This window comes from Mandrillus leucophaeus, unplaced genomic scaffold, assembly GCF_000951045.1.
Source record: "Mandrillus leucophaeus isolate KB7577 unplaced genomic scaffold, Mleu.le_1.0 Scaffold4, whole genome shotgun sequence".
NCBI classification, from domain to species: Eukaryota; Metazoa; Chordata; class Mammalia; order Primates; family Cercopithecidae; genus Mandrillus; species Mandrillus leucophaeus.
The window spans coordinates 10,670,810-10,692,530 of NW_012104253.1; the positions used below are offsets into that span (position 1 = coordinate 10,670,810).

Consider the following 21,721-nt stretch of genomic DNA (forward strand, 5'->3'; position numbering starts at 1 on the left):
AGGAGTAGCAAGTGCAAAGGCTTGGAGGTGAGAGCATGCTTGGTTTGTTTGGGGAAGAACAAGGAAGTCTGTGCCACTGGGAGGAAGTGAGAGGGTGATAGGATAGGAGGTCACTGACCCAGAGTATGTATGGCCTCATTTAACTCACTGGAGGGAGTTTTTTTTATCATTGCAGAGTATGGCATGTTAGTTGGGGTCAGTGAGTCCCAAATTTGGATTCAGACTCCACAACTGAATAGCCATGTACATACCTTGGGAAGTTAATCTCTAAGAGCCTCAGTTTTTTTGCAAAAGGGTATAGAAGTGATATCTTACAGAGTATTGGTAAGGACTGTAATGTTTAGGATGCTCAGCAGTTGGTAAGAATTTGATTAAAGATAGCTGTTAGTTATTATTAATAAGCTTTCTCTCTCTACCCCAGCTGTGTTCTCTTGGCAACAGATGTGGCAGCTCGGGGTCTGGATATTCCTAAAGTCCAGCATGTCATCCATTACCAGGTAGGGGCATCTGAAAATGTATATGCATCTGCCTGCATTGAATCGGGAAATTTTAAGGCAAAGGTTGGGGGAGGGAGGAGGAATTGTTGGTTCCAAGGCTCTTGCATCAGAGAATACCAGCCCACTACTCCCACTTTTGGAACACTGCTGAGATTTGGTCTCCAGAAAACCTTGCTTTGTCTGATGTCAAGCAACCCTTCTCTCCAAGCTACTTGATATTGTCAGGTTAGAGTCTTAGTTTTTTCTGTGAAATAGGCATAAGTTAAGCTTGTAATTGGTTACCCTGATGTAGAGAAGTATGAATAGAAGAGTGTGGTAGTTTAGATCTCTGGGCTCAAATCCCAGCTGTGTAACCTTGAACAAGTCATGTAATCTCTCTGTATCTCAGTTTTCTCATGTGTTAAATGGCAGTGAGTACCTGCTTCTTAGGGTTCTTATTGAGGTAAAATAAGTTACTAAGTATAAAGAGCTTAAGAAGCCACCTGGCACATTGTAAGCACTTACTCATGTTAACTGCCATTGATAGTAGCAGTAATATTAGTTTGTGCATCTAGTGAATATCAGCATAAAGCTGTGGTTAGGAGTATGGGCACCGGAACCAGCCTGCCAGGCTTTGAATCCCCAGTCTGCTGCTTCATAGTTGGTTAGCGTTAGGCAAGTTATTTAGTACCTCTGGTTTCAGTGTCATCGTTTGTAAACTGGAAGTAACAATGCTAGCTATCCCATAGGGTTATCCTGAGAATTAAATTGAGCTGATGCTCATGAAGCCGGTAGCACAGTGTAAGTACTCAATAAATGGTAGCTGTTATGGCATTATTATTTTTTCTCTTTAATTCCTCTTTGTGCTTTTAAAAATCTTTTAGGCTGCTGTTTCAGTGAAACAACAAACTCAAAGTGCTTTTTCCCATTCTCTCACTTCACAACAACAATCAACACAGAAGACTTCTGTAACCAAACGTGTGGGCATTTTTCACCACATATCAAGCAGCAGCCTCCAGCTGGGTGTCCTCTTATTTAGTTTCATTTTCTGATGCTGTCTTCCTGGAGATGGCCTCAGATCCCACAAGATGTCCCTCCTCCCCGTGACCAGTCTATAAGTCGGGGCCTCTGGAACTTCTGACCAACCAGCTTCAAGTTGAGGTTCCCTTCACCCCCCTCTTTGGGTTCAATTAATTTGCTACAGCAGCTCTCAGAACTAAAACACATTACCAGTTTATTATAGAGGATATTAGAAAGAATACAGATGGGGAGATGTATAGGCTGAGGTATAGGGGAAGGAGCATGGAGTTGCCATGCCCCTCCTGGGTACACCACCCTCCAGGAATGTCCACATATTCAGCTTATTCAAAAGTTCTCCAAACTCTGTCCTTTTGGGATATTTATGGAGACTTCATTGGGTAAGATGATTAATTAAACCATTGGCCTTTGGGTAGTAGCACTGAAAGTCCCAACCTTCTAATCCCGCCTTGGCCTTTCTGGTGACCAGCCCCCATCCTGAAACTACCTAGGGGGCTATCAGCCATCAGTCAATAGTTTGTCATTAGCTTACAAAAAGACATTACTTTTGAGATTCCTTTGCCAGGAAACAGGATGAAGAGCAAAAACATTTCACTGTATCACAGGTGCTAATTTTGGTTTAGCAAATCTCTATAGTCTTCCCTTTTTTGGGGAAGGAGTTGGGTCAACCTTTGTGGAGTCAAGATGAATCAAATACAGTCCCAGCCCCTAAGAAGTATTGGATCCAGCAGAGGAGGTGAGATGACCACAGCCATAATTTAAGGCAGAAGGTATTAGAAAATTACCAAATACAATGGAAGAGAGGTAACTTCTAGTTTGGGAGGTTGGAAAGTACTTTTTAAAAGATGCCTGGCATTTAAGGGTGGAGAGGATTTGGACATGTAGAGGCATTAAAGGAAGGAGCAAAGAAATGGGCAGTGTTCAGGGGCACTTGGCTCAGAGTGAAAAGAGGGGATGTGTTGGGAAAGGAATAGTTGCTGAGGCTGGAGGGGTAAGTTGGAGGCAAGTCACTAAAGGCCCTGAGTGTCAGGTTGAAGAGTTGGGCCTTTATCCTATAAGTAAAGAATGGCAAATCTCATTTCTAGAGCTCTTATGAACAGTTCATAGTGGCTGCTTAAAGTACTATATTGAAAAGGATACCTAGTTGTTATCTGGGCCCAGTGGAGAAGACTGTTGTGCTTGATTAATGGTGTGTGCCGGGGCTCAGTGGGTGTGTCAGCAACCATGCCACATTATCTATGGATAATATATATATAGGAGTAGAGACCATGTAACCCAGGGATTAACATGGTTTGTGGAGCTGGGCTGCTTAAATCCTGGATAAGAAGTGACTGCTGTGGTCTGGCTACATGGTCTTGAGGACCTGAACTAGGTTGAGGGGCATGGGAGGGGAGAGCCTACACAGTGAATGGGCTAAACCTGGGAACATTTTGAATGTGGGACTAAGAGGGGAGGGCTAGGTTGCTCTACAATGCTGCAGAAGTTTCTGCCTGCCTGGCTGGGAGGTAGGAGGGTCCGGTTTGGAGATGTGGCCCTGAGGAGAGGACCAGTGTTTGGCAGTGGCCGTGTATTGATCTCCCAGTTCTTCCTGTGGCAGGTCCCACGTACCTCGGAGATTTATGTCCACCGAAGTGGTCGAACTGCTCGAGCTGCCAATGAAGGTCTCAGCCTGATGCTTATTGGGCCTGAGGATGTGATCAACTTTAAGAAGATTTACAAAACCCTCAAGAAAGATGAGGACATCCCGCTATTCCCTGTGCAGACAAAATACATGGACGTGGTCAAGGTAGAAAGCAAAGTTAAAACCCCAGTGTTAATGAAGGGATTGGGCTGCTCCCTTGCAGAGCACCTTGCTGTGGGACTCTGGCAGCAAAACCCTTGAAAACTAAGGAATGGTTCTGCCAACAGCTGAACAAGGAGACTTGTAGAAAGGATTGAGAGCAACATACGTGGGAAAAGAGAGAAAAGGGGAGTGACTGAAGGTGTGAGGCATTTTCTCCCTGAACCATTTCTTCCTTGTCTGGCCCTGAAGTCCCCCCTGCTCACCGGACAGTGCAGTGGTCATGGCTGCCTGGATATCCTGTCAGAGGGTTGTAGACAGTGTGGTTAGCATTTCTTGCTGAGGCAGATGCTACAGGTTTGGCACATCCCTGGAGCAGGTGCCAGTAAAGTCTGTCTTTTCGGTTTTAACTCAGCAAGTATTCCCCAAGTAGGTGCTGCTTACCGCGGGACACTGTATTAGTGACCAAAGTGGGGTGAGTTCTCCTTCCCAGAGGTTTGCCAGGTGTGAATAAAGTTCAGGTACAATGGAGCAGTGTGGAATTACTGGGCATATGTTACATTGGGAGGAGAAGAGGTTCTGTCCCAGCTTCCTGCTGGCAAAGATGTGGAAGGGTACAGAGGAGGTGGAATTCCAGGAATTGAGGGAGCAAAAGCATGGCACAGTTCAAGGAATGTTGGCTTCTCTGGCTCAAAAGGAATATTAGCTATTTGGGGAAATAGGGTGGAGATAAGGCTGGAAAAGTGGAAATCAGAGAGAATTCCCATTAGTAAGGAGGAATAGGAGCCACCCAGGCTTCCCGTGATTCCTTTGATCACATCACAAGATCCTTCTCATTTTGCCTCTGCAGTGCAGCCCCAAAACCCCCTAGAGGGAGAGTTGAAATGTTTTATGAAGCGAGCTGTGGCATCTGTGTAAAGAGTTCACTTGGGTTACCTATAGGTTGGCAGTCGAACCAGTAAGGGTTTTCAAAGGATGTGGCTGTTGAGGTTGATTGTTGGAAAAGCTAGCGGTTGTGTTTAGATGTGTACACACAGACGGGTAATGGTTGCCCACTGGGTTTTTATCAGGAAACAAAACAAATGCGTTTCAATAGGAACTGAACTGCATCTCACCACTGATCTCAAGAGCTTTTTATTTATTTATGTGTTTATTTATTATTATTGTTATTATTATTTGAGACAGAGCTTCACTCATGTTGCCCAGGCTGGAGTGCAATGGCACAATCTCGGCTCACCACAACCTTCGCCTCCCAAGTTCAAGCGATTCTCCTGCCTCAGCCTCCTGAGTAGCTGGGATTACAGGCATGTGCCACCATGCCAAGCTAATTTTGTATTTTTTTGTATTTTTAGTAGAGATGGGGTTTCTCCATGTTGGTCAGGCTGGTCTCAAACTCCTGACCTCAGGTGATCTGCCCACCTTGGCCTCCCAAAGTGCTGGGATTACAGGTGTGAGCCACCGTGCCTGGCTCAAGAGCTTTTTAAAAACACTACTTGCTGGGCATGGTGGCTCACGCCTGTAATCCCAGCACTTTGGGAGGCTGAGGTGGAAAGATCACTTGAGCCCAGGAGTTCAAGACCAGCCTAGACAACACAGTGAGACCCTGTCTTTACAAAAAATAAAAATAAAAAAATTAAAAGAAAATAGCTAGGCATGGTGGTGCCTCCCAGCTGCTTGGGAGGCTGAGGTGGGAGATCGCTTGATCCAAGGAGGTTGAGGCTGCAGTGAGCCATGATCGTGCCACTGTTCTCCAGCCTGGGCAGCAGAGTGATACCTGCCTTAAACACACAAACACAACTCAAGTGAGACTTTGCTTCCCAGAGGCCTGAACTCTGTTTCAGGTGAATATTTTCTGTTACTTCCCCCCAGGAGCGAATCCGTTTAGCTCGACAGATTGAGAAATCTGAGTATCGGAACTTCCAGGCTTGCCTGCACAACTCTTGGATTGAGCAGGCAGCAGCTGCCCTGGAGATTGAGCTGGAAGAAGACATGTATAAGGGTAAGCCCTTGGGCGGGATGGGAATTAAGGAAGTTGAAATCTCTCTTTAACTTTTGCCTTGTTGGAACTATCTCTACTACTGTGGATCTTGTCAGAATCAGCAAGACGTCCTTCCCCCTCTTTGCTAACAGGCCCTAGTCCCAGATGAGCCTACTGGCCTCTGTCAGTCTTTGTTTCCTCTGTCTCTGTCTTGTGCCCTTAGCTGCCTCCTCTTACATGGACAGGCAGTGGAGTACAGTGAGGAAGGGAGCAGGCTCTCTGGCCAGGCTGCCTGTGTTAGAATGCCGGCTCATTGCCTTAACTATGTTACTGAGTCAAGTTATTTAACCTCTGTTGTGTCTCAGTTTTCTCCGCCATAAAATGGAAGTAGTCAACTACCTACTTCATGGGATTGTTGTGAAGACTGATTGAGTTAAAAAATGTTAAGTGCTTGTGGTATTGCCTGACAAATAGAAAGTATTACATTTTAAGTTACTTGTCATTATGGTTCCTACTACACCTGCCTTCCAAGCTGACAAAGCACTTCCATGCCATTATCTCATTTGATCTTCTCCACTCTCATGACATGAACACAGCAGGAATTACTCTCCTTTTACATATGGGAACTAGATACTCACAGCAGAGGCACTTTTTGCAGGGCAACAGCTCTGTCACAAGGCATTTCCTGAGCTGCTACTCTGTATGTGACCAGAGGCTGAGGCTTCAGGGATGAGTCTGCTCGGTCCCTGCTCGAGAAAGCTCCTGAGTCTTAAGAAGTGGTAGAACCAAATCTAGAACTCCATGCTCCTTCCACACCACCAGGGATGCGGCTCAGCAGAGATGTTGACACCTCGGTGCCCAAGTCAGCAAATTCAGAGACAGACTAACTGCTGTCTGCTCAGCATGGAAGCCAGGAGCCAAACCAGTGGGCTTGATGACAGTGAGCTGGTTCTCCTGGTGGCTCAGGGTTGGGGCTTGGGCCCGGCTTCCCTTCCTAAAGACAGGCTGAGGTGGAACCCTTTGGCTCTTCCAGCCTCTCCATGTGCAGTCACAGCACTGGTGGCAAGGCACAGGACAGCTGGGCTACAAGGAAGCATTCAGTGTCTCCTGGGGGTGGGGGCGGGGGCAGTGGGTGGTTGTAGTTGTGAAGTCACCAAACCCTAGGTGGGCAGTAAGTGGGTGGGTCATAGGAAGAAAAGTGATCTTCAGTCAGGAGACTTGGGTTCTGGGCTCTGTCTGATGGCTGGCTCTGTGATGTGAGCCAGGTGACTTCTCTAAGCCTGAATTGCCTCATCTATAAACATAATTCCAGCCTTGGAGGATTTTTATGAAGTAAAAGGACAGAGCGGTCCTGCGTATCCCCCGCAAATGGTTAGATGTTATCCATTTACAGCCCCTGCCAAGCCACCACTGGCTTCTTCAGAGAACTTTTGAACCCTGCCTCCCTAAAGTAGTTCTAAAACATTTTTCATTGTGTTATCCATCAAGGGAAACAAAATGTTTCTACAAACCATAGTAAATAGGATCTTTTTTGTATTGTGTTTCAAGGAGGAAAAGCTGACCAGCAAGAAGAGCGTCGGAGACAAAAGCAGATGAAGGTTCTGAAGAAGGAGCTACGCCACCTGCTCTCCCAGCCGCTGTTTACGGAGAGCCAGAAAACCAAGTATCCCACTCAGTCTGGCAAGCCGCCCCTGCTTGTGTCTGCCCCAAGTAAGAGTGAGTCTGCTTTAAGCTGTCTCTCCAAGCAGCAGAAGAAGACAAAGAAGCCAAAGGAGCCGCAGCCGGAACAGCCACAGCCAAGTACAAGTGCAAATTAACTGCCCTGGTCAAGTGTGTTAGTGACTGCACATTGCTCTCTGTTCTCTGGCTATTTGCAAAACCTCTCCCACCCTTGTGTTTCACTCCACCATCAGCCCCAGGTAAAAACGTCTCCCTCTCTTCTACTCACACCCATAGCGGGAGAGACCTCATGCAGATTTGCATTGTTTTGGAGTAAGAATTCTATGCAGCAGCTTAATTTTTCTGTATTGCAGTGTTTATAGGCTTCTTGTGTGTTCAACTTGATTTCATAAATTAAAAACAATGGTCGGAGCCATTGTGTCATCCTGATTTTTTTTTTTTTTTTTAGCTAGAAGATGGTTGGGGGCGTGGTGTCGTTTGTTTCATTATTAATTTGATGATTCTCCTGGGCCAGCACAGTGCTAAGCCCTTGAAAAGACAGGAATAGTGTCAGGCCTCTGGCTGCAGGCCAAGATCGGACAGTGTGGATGGAGCAAGAGGCTGGAATGTTCAAGAGGCACATGTTCCTGCTTTACCCAGAGCAGCACCCTAATAGCTCCTTAGTTCTCTCCCACACTCTTGGCTATTGTCTGAGCCACTGTGGGAGGTGGGCAGGGATGAGGTTGCTGTCTTCAGGCTTCCCTCACATCACAGAGTCAACAGTAACAGTCACAGGTCTGACGTGTGAAGCCCTCAGGATCTAGCCCCAGCCTTGTCTCCACTCCCCTCCTCTGTGACAGAGCAGGCTCCTGCCCACAATTCCATGCACCCCTTCTCTTGTCCTGAGCCTTTGTGCAGAATAGGCTTTTCCATCGGTCTGGATTGCCTTTTGGTCTTCTCCATCCCAGAGCACTGCTATGGATCCTCTAGTCCTGAGCCTCTAAGTGGGGGCAGTGCTTCTCCTGGGGCTCCCTTAGTATCCCATGCTTACCCTCTTCATAGCACTTGCTATGCTGTGTTCCCTTAGCTGAGCTCCTTGGGAGAAGAGGAACTCAAGGCTTGGTCAGCCTGGTATAAATGTGTGCCCAGAGAACTAGGGACTTCCTGGTGCTGCCCCAGCTTTGTCTGCATCAGTGTAGGTGAGTATCCACAACTCCCACAACCATGGGAGAAGCACAGATTTCTGCATAACTGTCTGGCTTCCAAACAAGTATTTATCGGGGCACAATACAATACAGCTGTTTAGTTCAAGGGGTGCTAGGGAATTGAAGAGGATACACAAATGGACCAAGATACCCCAAGATCTAAGTAGCTCGCCTCTCTCGCCTCATGGTTGGCACTTTTATCTAATTAGCATTTAGTCTTGAAGGTCCTGAGAAATAATTTTTTTTTTTTGGAGACAGGGTCTTGCTCTGTTGCCCAGGTTGGAGTGCAGTGGCACAGTCACAGCTCACTGCAACCTCACACTCCTGGGCCCAGGCAATCCTCCTGCCTCAGCCTCCCAAGTAGCTGGGACTACAGGCACACACCACCATACCTGGCTGATTTTTTTTTTTTTTTTTTTTTTTTTGTAGAGGTGGGGTCTCACTATGTTGCTTAGGCTGGTCTCAAAACTCCTGCCCTCAAGTGATCCTCCTGCCTCAGCATCCCAAAGTGCTGGGATTACAGGTGTGAGCTACTGTGCCCATCTATAAGTCTTAATACTGTTTTTTGTACTTGAGCATATAGACACCCAGTGATTGAGACTTGCCCAGCGCCACACAGCAGCCAAGTGGCAGAGGTGGGATTAGTATCTTCCTTCTGGGCCCAGGACAAGTTCAGAAAACGACTTCAGTCTCAGAAGTGTTGCCAAGGAGTGACCTCCCATCCCCCAGTGTCACCAGTGACCTGGATAGGAGGGGAAAGTGCCCCTGTCTGTGAGGTCAGCTCCTGACTGACAGCTATCAGAGAATGACAGGGAGACTCCCTTTTCCAAATGATGCAGTGGAGGTCAGTGGGGTTAGGAAGTAGGCTCAATATCCCCCAATAGTACCTGAGCCGTGGGAGTGAAGCCACTTGTCACAAGCCAAACATAGATCCCCTGATGACTGTCGGTGTCCTGCCCTAGCCTTCTAACAGCAAATTCTTTTCCTTTTTTCGGTGGAGGAGCTAATAAGTAGACAGGCTTTATAAGACAGGAGCAGCCTTCCAAGTAGTGCTACTCTCGCCTGGTAAGGTGAAGTCAATGGGCAGAGCTTCCTGAGTGTCCTGGATCTGCCATTAAACAAGGAATATCCCTCCCCAGCTAATCTACTCAACACATAAGCACCACGGAAAAGCAGAGTTCTTGGCCGCATGCCAGGAACCCAGTATTAAGCCAGGACAAAAGTAGTTATGGAAACCATTTTAATGCTAGGAGAATGTTTTTACTTACTGCCCAGGGAAGCTGTAGGGCTTGGCCTACATCCCGCAGGGCCTGGGGCCCCTGAAAGTCACTCACTGAGTCACAGCCCCCTCCCCACTCCCATGTCTGCTCAGGGTGGCAATGCGTGTGGCTCCTAGACTCTGTCTAATGGTTCCCCTGACACTCCTGCTTGGGAAGCCACAGAGTCACTGCCAAGGTGACATGCTTCCCCATCTGCAGTGCCCCGTGCTTCCTGTCGGAAAGGACAGGTTGGGGAACATCCCTTTGTAGAGCCCATACGATGAGTGTCAGGTATAATAGCTGTTTTCACACAAGGAATCTCATTCCATTTTAGCCAATAATCCAGTGATACATAGGTATTGTCGCCATTTCACAAACTTTGGAATTGGGGTTCAGGGAAGTGAAGTTGGCCAAGATCATACAGCTAGTAAGTGGCAATGCTGAGGGTTGAACCCTGGCATTCTGGCTCCAGAGATCTCATTTGTGCTTAAAATAGAAACCCAGTCAAAAGCAGGGACTGTGCTCTTTCTGTTGCTAATTGTTCCCATTGATTTATAAAGTTTCCTTTGGAGAGAAAGTATCATAATAAACGTGCAGTTGTAAAAACAAGCTCTCAAAACAACTCTCCTTCCAGCTTTTGGTCTGGAGAGAGATGGCTCTGTGGGGTGAGGGTAGAGAATTATCCAGGAAGTGTGACTGCCAGGGTGACTGGCTGCTGTGGACAAGCAAAGTAACATCGACAGATGACTAGATTTTAATAAGCTGCCAAAGCCTGCCACACCTTTTCATCCACTGTGTTTTCCCTTTGAGACAAATCTGAGAGGGAATGTCGGGGGAACAAGGGCAATGGTTCGGATTTGGCTGATGGTTTTTTGCAAAACGGGGAAAAGCAGAGGGTAAGACCATGAAAGTAACTTGGCCTGCCTCTGCCAGAGCTTGAGTGTCCTGATTCTGAAGTGATAGAATAGATTCTTTCCTGGGAAGAGGGCCCCTGTGAGTTTCTGGGGGGCTCTGTGACCTGGAAGCACAGCACAGGCAAGTCTCCCAGAGGGAATTTCTCCAGCCAGTCTGCCAAACAGCTCTGCTTCTGAGGTTACCATACAAGCCACAGATACAGAGACATAGCAGCCAGTGAGGCTTCTGCTGTGCTTGAGAGCCTAGCTGGAAGGCCCAGAGCCCACCTGACAGCCCCTCAGAACAGCCAAGGTGTCATCCAGGCCATGTGTGTGTCCGTTCACACCTTTCAGTTGGGAAACAGGGATCCTCTGGAGACTTGTCTGGCAAAGATGATGCTATTTACAAATCATGTCATGTGTTCCCCCCACGCTTCCAGTGTACTTCTCATAGACCATGGTGGGGTACTGAACAAATTCAGAGGTGATGGCCAAATTTACATTCCTGTGAAAAAGTGACATAATGACTTAGCCAGAGCCTTTGGATCCAAACTCCAACTGAGGGCAGCATGGAAACCAGGGGCCCTGCTTGGAACGAAAATCCCCTGACATTTTAGAGTGCTATTGGCTTTTCACGAAGGCAGAAGAGTGACACAAATCGGACATTTGTGTCAAGAGGACTCTGAGGAGTCTGCTACCCAGTCCTTGTGTAGTCAGGTTGTCAGCAGACTCACGCAGCAGCACCAATAGATTCCAATAAATCCCTGCAGAATGAAACCTGTGAGAAGGTGGCCTTCAATTAAGGAAGGACCCCAAAGGGCAATTCCACACCCTGCATTTTCCATTTCCTCCTACAGAGAAAGAGAGGTTGCTAGCAGCACCTCCGCCCAGCCAGGGTGTGGGGCCCCACTGGTGCCGTCGCGCCGGCCAGCCCACGGATGGAATCTTGAAGGTCCTGAGGCAGCAAGGTGAGGGACTTATTTAAGGGGCATAGCCAGGTGGCCGAATGAGGACGCTGCTGGCCTGAATTCCCAGGCAGTTTCCACAGCAGAAATCTCCCCACTGCCAACTTACATGGCTTGTCTGTTCTTTCCCACCTACCCTCTGACCAGTCCATAAAGAGAGCAGAAGCGGGAAAGGGAGAAAGCAGCCAGGGGCAGCTTGCAAAGCATCTGCTCTGCTCAGCTGGGTCCACGGCTGTGCGTGCCGACACCTCTCTCCGTGAAGTACCCAGACTCCACTTCTAGGATTTGCTGGGGATGATGGGACAGCTGCAGCTTCCTGGTCCCAGACAGAAATACACAGATTCTGCTCCAGACCCTAGTCTTGTAAGCCTCTGTCCAGGTGGGGCTGACAGCAGAACCCTGAAGGGCTCGTCCACCAAAAATCAGGCAGTTCTGGCCCTGAGAGAGGTAGAGGGGCCCCAACAATTTAAGCTCCTGGTAAAGGCTAAAGGCCCTTTTCTGGACTTTGGCAAAAAAAGAAAGTCTTTTGTTTTCTCGTTAAGTTAGGGGTAGGAAAATACATCCATCATGAATGTTTGAAACCACACCGCAGCCCTCACATTCAAATTGAGCTCAACAGGCCATCTGCCAGAGCCCAGTCCAACGAATGACTGGACTGGACTCTGTAGGCCTGGTAAGTCACTTGCATTAAGACAGCTAACCTTGAGCTTTTCCTCCCCCGCAGAGAGGCACTGCCCCTGGTAAAGAGAAACCAGAGGCCCCATTTTTCTACAATGCAATGTCAACATAGGCAGGACCCTCCTCCAGTTGAAGAAACAATTCCAGAGAGGACAGGTGACCCATCCAGGCCTCACAGGGAACTGTCAGGGGCCCAGTTAGAAAGCATTTGATCCTCCATTAAAATAAATACTAAAAATACCACCAAGTTACCACAGTCCATAATGGGTAGGCCTCATTCCAGGGGCTTTGCCCAAAAGGCTGCACATTTTCTTGCTACAGTCTAAATTGCTTAAAAAATTGAAGAGCCGGAATGTTCCATTCAGAATGCAGTCCCATTAGGTGACAGGTTCCACTGCATGGCCTAAAATTAATCAATGTTTATCGGCTGCATAAAGGATGTTGTAGTGGGATGTTTTATAGAGCAGGTAAACGGAAGGGGTGGCGGCCTCAGGGAACACGTGGTGGTTCAGGGCGGTATCCATCTCGTCCACATACTCCACCTGCAGGGCGATGCTCAGGGCCTGGGACAATGCTGTGATCTGGATGTGGTCACACTCCGTGGCCATGGGCTCCACTTCCTGCAGGGAGCCAAAATGAAAAGAAACCAGCTTAGGAGGGAGGCCTGGCAGAGGATAAGTGAGTTCAACTCTGGCTCTCAGGGTCATGGTCACAGCCTCTGTGCTGGGACATCATCTTCACAACTTCCCATGAGTTGGGTATGGACATTCTCATGTCACACAGGAAACAGCCTCACTGAGAGGCAGCACAGCTAGAAATCGCTACAATGGCAAGAATCGAACCTGGATCTTTTCCATTCTAGACCTTGTTACACCTGAGAGCAGGCTACTACTTTAGACGGATCTGGAAAGGGGGCAGAAATTTTTCAGGTTGGGCATCAAAGAATCTTAGAGATAAAAGGCACCCTGACATCCAGGGGTGCCTTCCAAGCTTAAGTGTTTGCAGAGGCCAGGCTGGTGAGTGAGGGTGCCAGTCCGGATGCTGCAGAGACGATGGAAGAGGCAGAGGCGGTGGCAAGCAGGTGTGTGTCCCATATCGAGAGGGCAGCTGCTGCTTAGTGCCTGCTGATACTGTCCTGCACGAGCAAGGGCCTGGGGGCTGGATCTTCTGATTTTCCAACAGAAATCCAAATATTCCTATGAAAAGTGCCTAATTTTCAAATATTGGCAATTCTTTCGGGTAAATACCACGCATCCTAAACACGTCAAGCAAATGTAACTCTTGGACTATGACTCTGCGGTTTTGTAAACAGGCCAGTCCAAATCCCTTATTTTTCAGATGGGAAATCTCCAGGGAGGGAAGTGCCTTGCTTCAGGCCACACACCTCAGGCAGCTCAGGTGAGACCTGTCTGCAGCTTGCTAACCTAGCTCTGTTTGAATTGCAAGGGCAGTCGTGACACCCAAGTCCCTTGGCTAGAGATGGGTGCTGAAGTCTGTGGGAGAGGGCCACAGGAGCAGAACCCGGGGCTGGGGCTGAGACCCCAACACCTACATGAGTGCAGAAGTCTTTGATGTCCATCTCCTCGTCAATGAAGTGCCGGAAGAAGTCTGCTCGGTTTCTGATGAAGGCCGATGTGAGCAGGCGCAGGAACTGCACGATGTGGTCTGAGGCACTCTGGTCGTTGAACACCTTCAGCAGGCTGGACACTGAGCCGTCTTTCTCTACCAGTTCCACCACACTGTAAAACTGTGCCGCCCGGCCCTCAGCTAGGGAGGCCAAGCAAGCCCCAGCCCTCCCTCTGCATTCTCCCTCCGCTCCCTCCCTTTGCATGAAGCCCTCGCGTGCATTTTCATTTGTAGATTCTCAGGTTGAAGTAGAAAATCAGTCTGAGATTCTGCCTAAGCTAAGTAACCCAGGGTTAGCAAGACTTTGTAGTTTGTACACTAGGCCAGAGGCACGTCTAGGGAGCGGCAGTTGGGTCTTCCTGCCATGACTACCTGGGTTTGCATTCTCACATGCACACTCAGAGTGGCAAGCGTCAGAGTCCTCGATCCCGCCCCCTCACTAATTGGATAGGGAGGCACAAGGTGGAGATGGAATAGGGTGGAGGACGTGCCTCCTCCCAAAGGGAGGGCAGGGCCCTGGGCTCCCTGTGCCCACACACCCCCACAAGCAGGAAGCAACCCTCTGTCCTTCCCCAGCCCGGAGAAGCAGAGCTGTGGGCTGTGCGGGGCTCCAACCAGTGCCCGCTCCTGTCTGCTCTGCCAGTGTGGAAGGAGGGACTAGGTGAACTCACAGCATTGAAGAAGTTTCTGAACTTGTGCTCCTCAAAGCCAGCAGCCAGAAGGTCATTTGGGGTCTGCAGTACGCGTTCTTTGAACCTACAGGGGGGTAGACTGAGTGTTTACAGGGAAACACAGCGAGTGTGCTGTGATTGTCAACTGTGCATCCCCCTCTCAACCCACTGCACCCACCAACCTCATCTCTAGTCCCCGGGCCCTGGTGACTGAGCTGCATTGTGTGTGTGTGCATGGTAGAAAGACGATATGACAAGGACGTGTGTGATTTTGCATCTTTTCCAACTCCCTACTCAGTGACCTCATGAGGGCAGCTTGACTCAATCATGGTAATATTGAATACTGACACCACAGCAATCGACTGACAACACACACCAGGCCTCCCGCACGCCCAAAGCCGGCTGTTAAGCATCTGCCAGCACCAAGTCACCCTTGGGGACCCGCTCCACAGGCCTTTGCTCTGTGCATGCTGGGTTGTTCCTCTCTGCACCCACTGCAGGCCCCCTCATGGCACAGCCCCTTTCTGGGACCTGTCCTGGTACCCTCAGGGAGCATGGCAAGAAACCCAAGCCTGGGCCTGGGCCTGGCCCTGGCTCCAGGACACTCCAAGTTTAGTGGCAGCAATGAGGTATGGAGGAAGGGCTGCCTCCCACAAGGACCAGGTGAGCGGCCCTGGGTGACTAGCTGGCAGGCGCAGAACACTAAGGCCACACCTAGTTCTCCAGCCCCTTACTTTCCCTAGGAACGGAGACGAGGCTCTCACAGGACCCAGGAGGCTGCAGGTTTCACAAGGGAATACAGAGGCCTGGGCCACCTCAGAAGTTGCTGTGCTCCGGAAAAGCCTAGTGCCTTGTAGGACAGGGGGCGGCGAGGAGGGAGAAAGTGGTGGGTGTGGACGGGAAGCCAGTCTCCTAACTCAGAAGTAGGAGTGTTTGCCTAGACGCCGCTTGCCCCTGGCTGGTCCTGGCATATCTAAGAGTCCTGCCTGGGCCAGGACTAGATTGTCCTGATTGCGGCATGAGGTGCCTGGATGGGAGGGATGGATCCTGTGCTGACTTCTAGCCGCAGTCCCCTCCAGCCCTGTCAAGTCTCCCTGTGGCTTTTGGCCATAGGCTCCTCTTTGGCACAAGTGTGGATGGTGATGACGCCTTGACTGCAGGGGTGCTGAGGGCGAACGGAGGGCTGCCCGGGAGGATGAGGCCTCCACTGCGGTGGTACCTGCTACCTAGGTTTCCCCTCCGGGCCAGGGCAAGGATCTGATGGTCAGTGCTGACTAATGCCTCTCGCTCAGGAGCCACCCTCATCAGCACCCCCTGTTCTGTCTTCAGCTGTGGCCTAGGTGGCCCATGGCCAGAGTACTAGGAGCAGCTCCAGGAAGCAGCTGCAGTCCTCCAGGGCTGCTCCCTCTTCGGGCCACTCTGTCCCTGCATGGCCATGAAGTGCACTGCTCTGCTCCCAGCTCTCCTGCCCCTACTCCCACCCCCAAACCTCTGCCTCATTCCACATTCATTCCTTGCCACTGACTTGTGGGCCCCTCTGTGCCAGGCACTGGGGACACGGAGATAAGCAGCACGCCGTTGCAGGCCCTGTTAGAAGGGGGCAAGCCCCCAGGCCAGGACATGCACCCCCAAGAGGCAAGCCAGGGATGTGGGGAGGGATGGCACTGGGGCTTGGCAGGGGGGCAAGTTCAGACAGCTGGGGCTGCACACAAGCCTGTGTGGGACCTCTGGCAAGTCATTTGACCTCTATGAGGCTCTGTTTGCTCATCTGTAAGATGGGGTAGTAACAGTGGCTGCCCTCAAAGGAAGCGCGTGTTCTCCAAGCCTCCGGCACACGGAAGTACTTTGAATACTTCTAGAGCAAGTATGCAAGATCCAGGGCTGGAACAAGCATACTGCTGCAACATGCTTGCTCCAGCCCTGCAGCAGCACTGAGCAGAGAACAGGTGTCTGCCTGGGTGGCTCTGGGCTCACTGCACACAGGGAGACAGCAGGTTGTGGAGGATGCATGACGCAGACAGTCAGAGCTAGCACAGAACACCCCAGTCAGTGTTCCAAGTACTCACGAGTCAATCACTTAATGTCCATGACAGGGCTATGGTCACTGTTCAGCTGGGGAAAGGAGCTACAGAGGAGTGAGTGAAGCAACCTGCCTGGGGCCCGAAGAACCCACAGCCAGGTCAGAGGCAGGGCTACCTAGGCCAAGGCAGCGTCAGGCGGCATGTCATGCCTGCAAGCTCTGGTATGTGTGGGATAAATGGGTCCTTGTGCCTAGACCTCAGGGTGGGCAGGCAATGGGGTAGGAGGGGCAGGGGCCTGGTGTGGAGGGCCTTGGTGTCAGGGGTTTCCACTGCTCCTAGAGGTCAGGAGCATATTTCAAGCCTGTGAGTGACATGGTCTCGGTTTTTGTGTAAGAAGATGCAGGCTGAGGAGGGAGGACCGCCTGAGCCCAAGAGTTCGAGGCCAGCCTAGACAACATAGCAAGACCCATCTCTTAAGAAAAAATAAAGAGAGAAAGAAAATGTTTTAAAAAAGAAAGAGAAAATGCTGGTGGTCTCATGCAGCCTTGTGGTTTGACTTACCACCTGTGTGCCCCGGCTTGCCTGCTGAACACCAGCCTCATACCTCCAGTGCCCACCAGACACCCCCACTCTATGACTTCTGGACATTTCAGACAGCATCGCAAAACACAGCTCCTGATCTTCCTCAGCCCTCTCTTGCAGCAAACGGCTTCTCCATCCTGCTAACTCTCAGGTCAAATATCTGGGAACCATCCTTGACTCTGCCATGTCCAACATGTGAGTCAGGCACGAATCCTGTCTTTGCCACCTCCACAGGTGTCTAGACCTGCCCACTTCTTGCCATGCCCACTGCATCCACCTGCTCACGCCACGGCCATCTCCTCTCTGGATCTCTCGCCAACCACATCTCCCTGGCCGTGTCTCCGCCCCCATCTGTCCTGTACACAGCAGCCAGCAGGGCAGGTTCCCGTGCTGCACAATCCTTCGGTGGCTCCCGCGTCCTTCAGGCTGAATGCCAAGGTCCTTAGAAAGGCCTGAGGTGCTATGTGCCCTGCCGCCCTTACCTCTCCAACCCTACTTGAAACAGACAACGCCAGACCTTGCACTCCTCGGCCTCCTTCCTGCTTGATTTTTCCCACAATACTTATCACCATCTGACACCTCAAACATGATACTCATGTACTGTCCATCTTCTCCCATTAGGACGCAAGCCCCACAAGGCAGGGATTTTTGTCTCTCTTGTTCACTGCAGTATCCCCACAGCCTAGAGCAGGGTCTGAGCATGGCACCCGTGTGTGCTGACGAGCAGGGAGACAGGACAGAGGAAAGGTGAACAGAGCACGTGGGCTGGTGCAGAGAGAGAGGCAGGCATTGGGCTTGACCAGCATCACCCCCTGAGTCCTCACAGTAGCATCCTGAAGTGTGTTATAATGCCCACCTTCCACAGGCATGAAAACTGAGGACCAGAGAGGTCAGGTCACTTGCCCAAGGTGGCACAGCAAGTAAGCAAGAGAGTGAGGTCTGACCTCAGAGCCCAGGGCTGCTGTGTGGCACAACTCCAGGGCACATGGGTCATAGGGAAATGACGTTGGGGTCATAATCCCTGCACTGTGCTGCGCTGGTTCCCACAGGGCTCTGAGAAAGTTGGGGAGGGGAATGGCTTGAGATAGCTGACTCTTCATCATAAGGGGCTCTGCCAGTCTGTCACTGGGGAAACAATCTGAACGGTTCAGCCAAGGAATAGATGACTCAACTTCTACCCTCTTTGAGATCATCTATATTTTGAACAGGAGATGATGGCCTTAACCTAGTAGTTCTCAACCAGATAGGGTCGACTTTTTTTCTGCCGAAAGGAGATTCTTGGCAGTGTCTGGAGGCAGTTTTGATTGTCATGACTTGGGGAAGGGGTTACTACTAGTATCTCATGGGTGGGGGCCAGGGATGCTGCTAATAAGCCTACAATAGGACAGCCCCCACCATGAGCATGATCTAGCCCACAACATCAGTCATGCCGCTGGTGAGAAACCTGCCTTAGCCAAAGAAGTGCTCTGTGACCCACTGCCCCCCGTACTGTTTCCAGAGGGCATTTGGGTGCGGGTCTCAGATGAGGAGGGCCCATGGCCCTCACCAAAGCCTCTAAGGGCTCTGAGACCCCCAAAAGTTAAGAGCCAGGTGGGTCTCTTAGCTCCTTGCTCCTCAAAGCATGGTCTGAGGCCCAGCGGCATCAGCATCTCCTGGGAGGCAGTGACGAAAGCAGTCCCGGCTCTGCCCTGCTCCCCCTGAACAGGAATTTGCGTCCTAGCCAGGTCTCAGGGGTTTGTTTGTCTTTGCTGTTTGTATCTTGCTATGGACTAGAGAATCAGGGGCCTTGTACAAATGTTCAGGTATGAGAAACCCTGAACTAGCCGAGATGATGGGGCAGCTCTGGACACAGACCTTCTCCAGCATGACCTCAGGGCCAGGCCCAGACAGCTGAATGCCTGGGTCACACACACTCCAAACCAAGGTCAACAGGAATTATGCCGAACACCGGGGCAAAGCTTCTTTTTGTTTGTGTTTTCTTTTTTCAGATTAGGTCACGAAGCACCTGCTCCGCGACTTACCTGGGCTGACCCAGGCCTGTGGTAGAAGCAGAGGATGGAAAGCATCTGGGAGGCCACAGATTCCATCCTCCACCCCTTGGCTGCCTCCAACTCCACCACAGCAGGCAGCTGGGCTCCCCCAACATCAAACGCCTCTGCCAGGCAGCCCTTCAGCTCACTCTCTGGGTTAACCAGCCCGAGTGTAACAAAAACCTCCGAGAGACTTGGGGCTGACCTAGCACAGAGAACATAGCCTTGAGAGCCCAAGGGGCCCCGGCACTCACTTGAAGATCTCCCTGCTCTTCCCCAGCAAGGACTCCAGGTAGGAATAGCCCAAGGCCCTGTAGAAGCAGTTCCCATCCCCTTTGGTCTTGCGGATGGCGGTGAACCTTTTGCTGAGTTCCTGAAGGGGACAGAAAGAAATGTGGGCATTTGCACCAATAACAGCTCTGTGTGGTTTAGGTGCTGGGACTAGCCAGGTGCCCCCCATCTCTCCCAGGAAACGCCTGCTCCCTCCCTTCAGGCTGCTATCCCCTCAGCCTCCCACCCTCGTTCATCCCCCTGATATAAAAATACACTGCATTGTCCTGTGTGTCCGTCCCTGCCCCCCGGCAGCCTACAGTCCGGGAGGGAAGATGGATAGTTAAGACAGTGGCACTGTGAGGACAGAAGGAGTGCACGGCTGGGTGCCACAGGGCAGTGGCATTGCACTGGCTTTTGGAAGTTGGGGAAGCCTTCCTGGGGGAGCAGCACAGAGAATCGGGAGCCGGCAGAAGTAGGGGTTGGGGGGTTGCATGTGTGAGCAGGGGAGGGAGGGGTAGGCTCCAGCTCCACTCCTAGCAATAAGTAGGTGTCCCTCTGAACTGGCCTGGAATCCCCTTTCCTGCCTCATGGGACTATAAGCAGCGTTTTGACAGCAGAGGATGGTTTTCAAGGGGTCTGGGAGTTCATGTTCCCCCCATAGCCATGAGAAGGCTCAGAGCTGACTTGGGCCCACCTGAGGCCAGCTGGCAGTGGGGAGGCAGGGACTCTCTGGAGCCGCTGGCTCTTCTCCCAGGAGGGCTCCGGGGGACACGAAAGTCAGCGGGCTGCAGAGCCCAGCTCCTGTCCTGGAAGTGCCCCTGCAGCGGCGTTCCGATCACATGATGCCCACACCACTACCCCTGGCTGCTGATAGACATCTGACCCAAGCTGGACCCATCAGAGTCTCTGAGGATAAGTAACGGGGTCCAGCAACGGTGCTGCGTGTCTGAGAGGAACTCAAAGGGAAGGGCCTGTGGGGTCAGTGCCAGAGCAAGCCTGTCCTGCAGCGAGAGGAAGTCCTGCAGAGTACAGAGAGCAGCCGGGGCCTGCTGCCAGAGGGACAGAGTGGGTACCCAGCTCCTCCGGCCACCCACGGGTGACCGCTCCGTAAGCGATCCCTGCAGCCTTCCCACAAATCCCTTTAGCCTCACTGGAGTACACTTTCCCTCCAAGAGGTCTCCCGGCACAGCAGTTACGAATGTGGCTTGAGACTCGGCTGCCTGGATTTAAATCCCAGCTTGGCCACTCATGAGCTAAATGGCCACAATTTAATTTCTGTGCCTCAGTTTCCTCAGCTGTAAAATGGGTATAATAAAAGTACTTACCTCACAGAGTTGTAGTGAAGTCTCAGTGAGTAAATAAAACATTAGGATAGTGCTAAACTTTTAAACAAAAAATCCTTTTTTTTTTTTTTGGAATGAAAGGATGTATTGCTAAGGCAAATGTCCAACATCGAAATATCCTAGGAATCCTTTCATTTGCCCAGGAACCTGGCCCAAACTATTGGCCTTCAAAGAGGCATCACCTTTACACTCCCAACTCCAGCCTGTTTATTTTAGGATGCTTTTCTCCCTGCCCTCTGCCTCACCTCGATTTTCCTCCGGTAAATCCTGTTTTCAGGATGGTCCCGAAGAATGGATAGAATGTCACATTTTTCTGATATTAGGTTGAAAGATGTTTCACTCTGGAAGATAGGGAAGGAAGAAATGCTGTGACAATTTCAAAAGCAACGGATGGGACTCCGCGAGCTGGTGGCCTCTGAACTGCCAGTTACAGACAACAATGAATGGGACCTTCCTACCTTCTCATGCTGGGAGTATGTTACCAACATCCTAGACGCCTGTTGGGATCGCCACATTTCTAGGACAGGGATCGTCAGGGTCAGGGCCATCGTGAAGAGATAGCCCTGGTTATAAGGAAACTCATCTTGTTATTGAAGCCTGATTCATTTCACAGAATGTGTACCTCGAACCTAATGAGCCTTCATGCATGAGGATAAGGCCCTTTGTCTCCTTCCATCCCTCCTCTCTCATTCATGCATTCATTCATTCATTCTTTGATTCATCCAACAATTCCTGAACATCCACATGCCCAGCACTGTGTCACATGCTGGAAATACAGAAGGAGGAACGTCTAGCACTCCCCCACCCACAAGGCTCACAGTCTACAGAGAAAAACAATCAAGATAGGGGGTGATAAGGTCACCAGAAGAGGTACACGGAGATGCCAGGGAAGGTGTCAAGAGATTGAGCTCAGGGAGCACAGGGCGGGAGGGCATCTTCATGCACCACCTAGCGGAGAAAGTTTATACTACAACCCAGCTCTAGGACTAGGTCAATTCCAACCCAGAAAGACAAGCCTCCTACAGGCAGGGTCTCTCCAGGCCTGCGAAGAAATTGGCGGGCCGGGAGGAGGCAACTGCAAAAGGAAGCTTCCAGGTGAAGGAAACTGCAGGATACACCTCGTTCTAGCAGCCAGCTCCCCGTGGGCCTGGTCGCCGCCTTGTGCTATCTTGTCAGCAGGGCTCAAACAAGCGAGAGCTGCATCTCTAGCCTCCAACCCACCCAAAGCCGCTTTGATTGCAGCA

General features: G+C 50.7%; 2 protein-coding genes across 2 annotated transcripts in view; one reads left to right on the plus strand and one right to left on the minus strand.

Annotated features, from left to right (window-relative positions):
* DDX24 (DEAD (Asp-Glu-Ala-Asp) box helicase 24) overlaps positions 1-7,361 on the plus strand; it is a 29,561-nt gene extending 22,200 nt beyond the window's left edge. The window contains exons 6-9 of the mRNA XM_011991723.1: positions 422-497; positions 3,112-3,300; positions 5,164-5,293; positions 6,821-7,361. Coding sequence (XP_011847113.1) covers positions 422-497; positions 3,112-3,300; positions 5,164-5,293; positions 6,821-7,089 — 664 coding nt within the window. The 3' untranslated portion in view covers positions 7,090-7,361. The remainder of the gene's footprint in view (positions 1-421; positions 498-3,111; positions 3,301-5,163; positions 5,294-6,820) is intronic.
* Positions 7,362-9,359: 1,998 nt separating this feature from the next.
* On the minus strand, positions 9,360-21,025 carry OTUB2 (OTU deubiquitinase, ubiquitin aldehyde binding 2). Its single transcript, XM_011991811.1, has 6 exons — positions 20,936-21,025; positions 20,723-20,818; positions 19,116-19,234; positions 14,229-14,313; positions 13,484-13,678; positions 9,360-12,551 (listed from the first exon to the last, which is right to left on the minus strand). The coding sequence occupies exons 1-6, from the start codon at positions 21,023-21,025 to the stop codon at positions 12,345-12,347; spliced, it is 792 nt and encodes a 263-aa protein (XP_011847201.1). The 3' UTR covers positions 9,360-12,344.
* Positions 21,026-21,721: the final 696 nt, after the last annotated feature.

Coding starts and splice junctions, on each gene's coding strand:
- OTUB2 (XM_011991811.1), bottom strand. CDS start 21,025: ATGGCCCTGACCCTGACGATCCCTGTCCTAGAAATGTGGCGATCCCAA. Junction 20,819..20,935: donor CATACTCCCAGCATGAGAAG/GTAGGAAGGTCC, acceptor CCTATCTTCCAG/AGTGAAACATCTTTCAACCT. Junction 19,235..20,722: donor TTTACCGGAGGAAAATCGAG/GTGAGGCAGAGG, acceptor TGTCCCCTTCAG/GAACTCAGCAAAAGGTTCAC.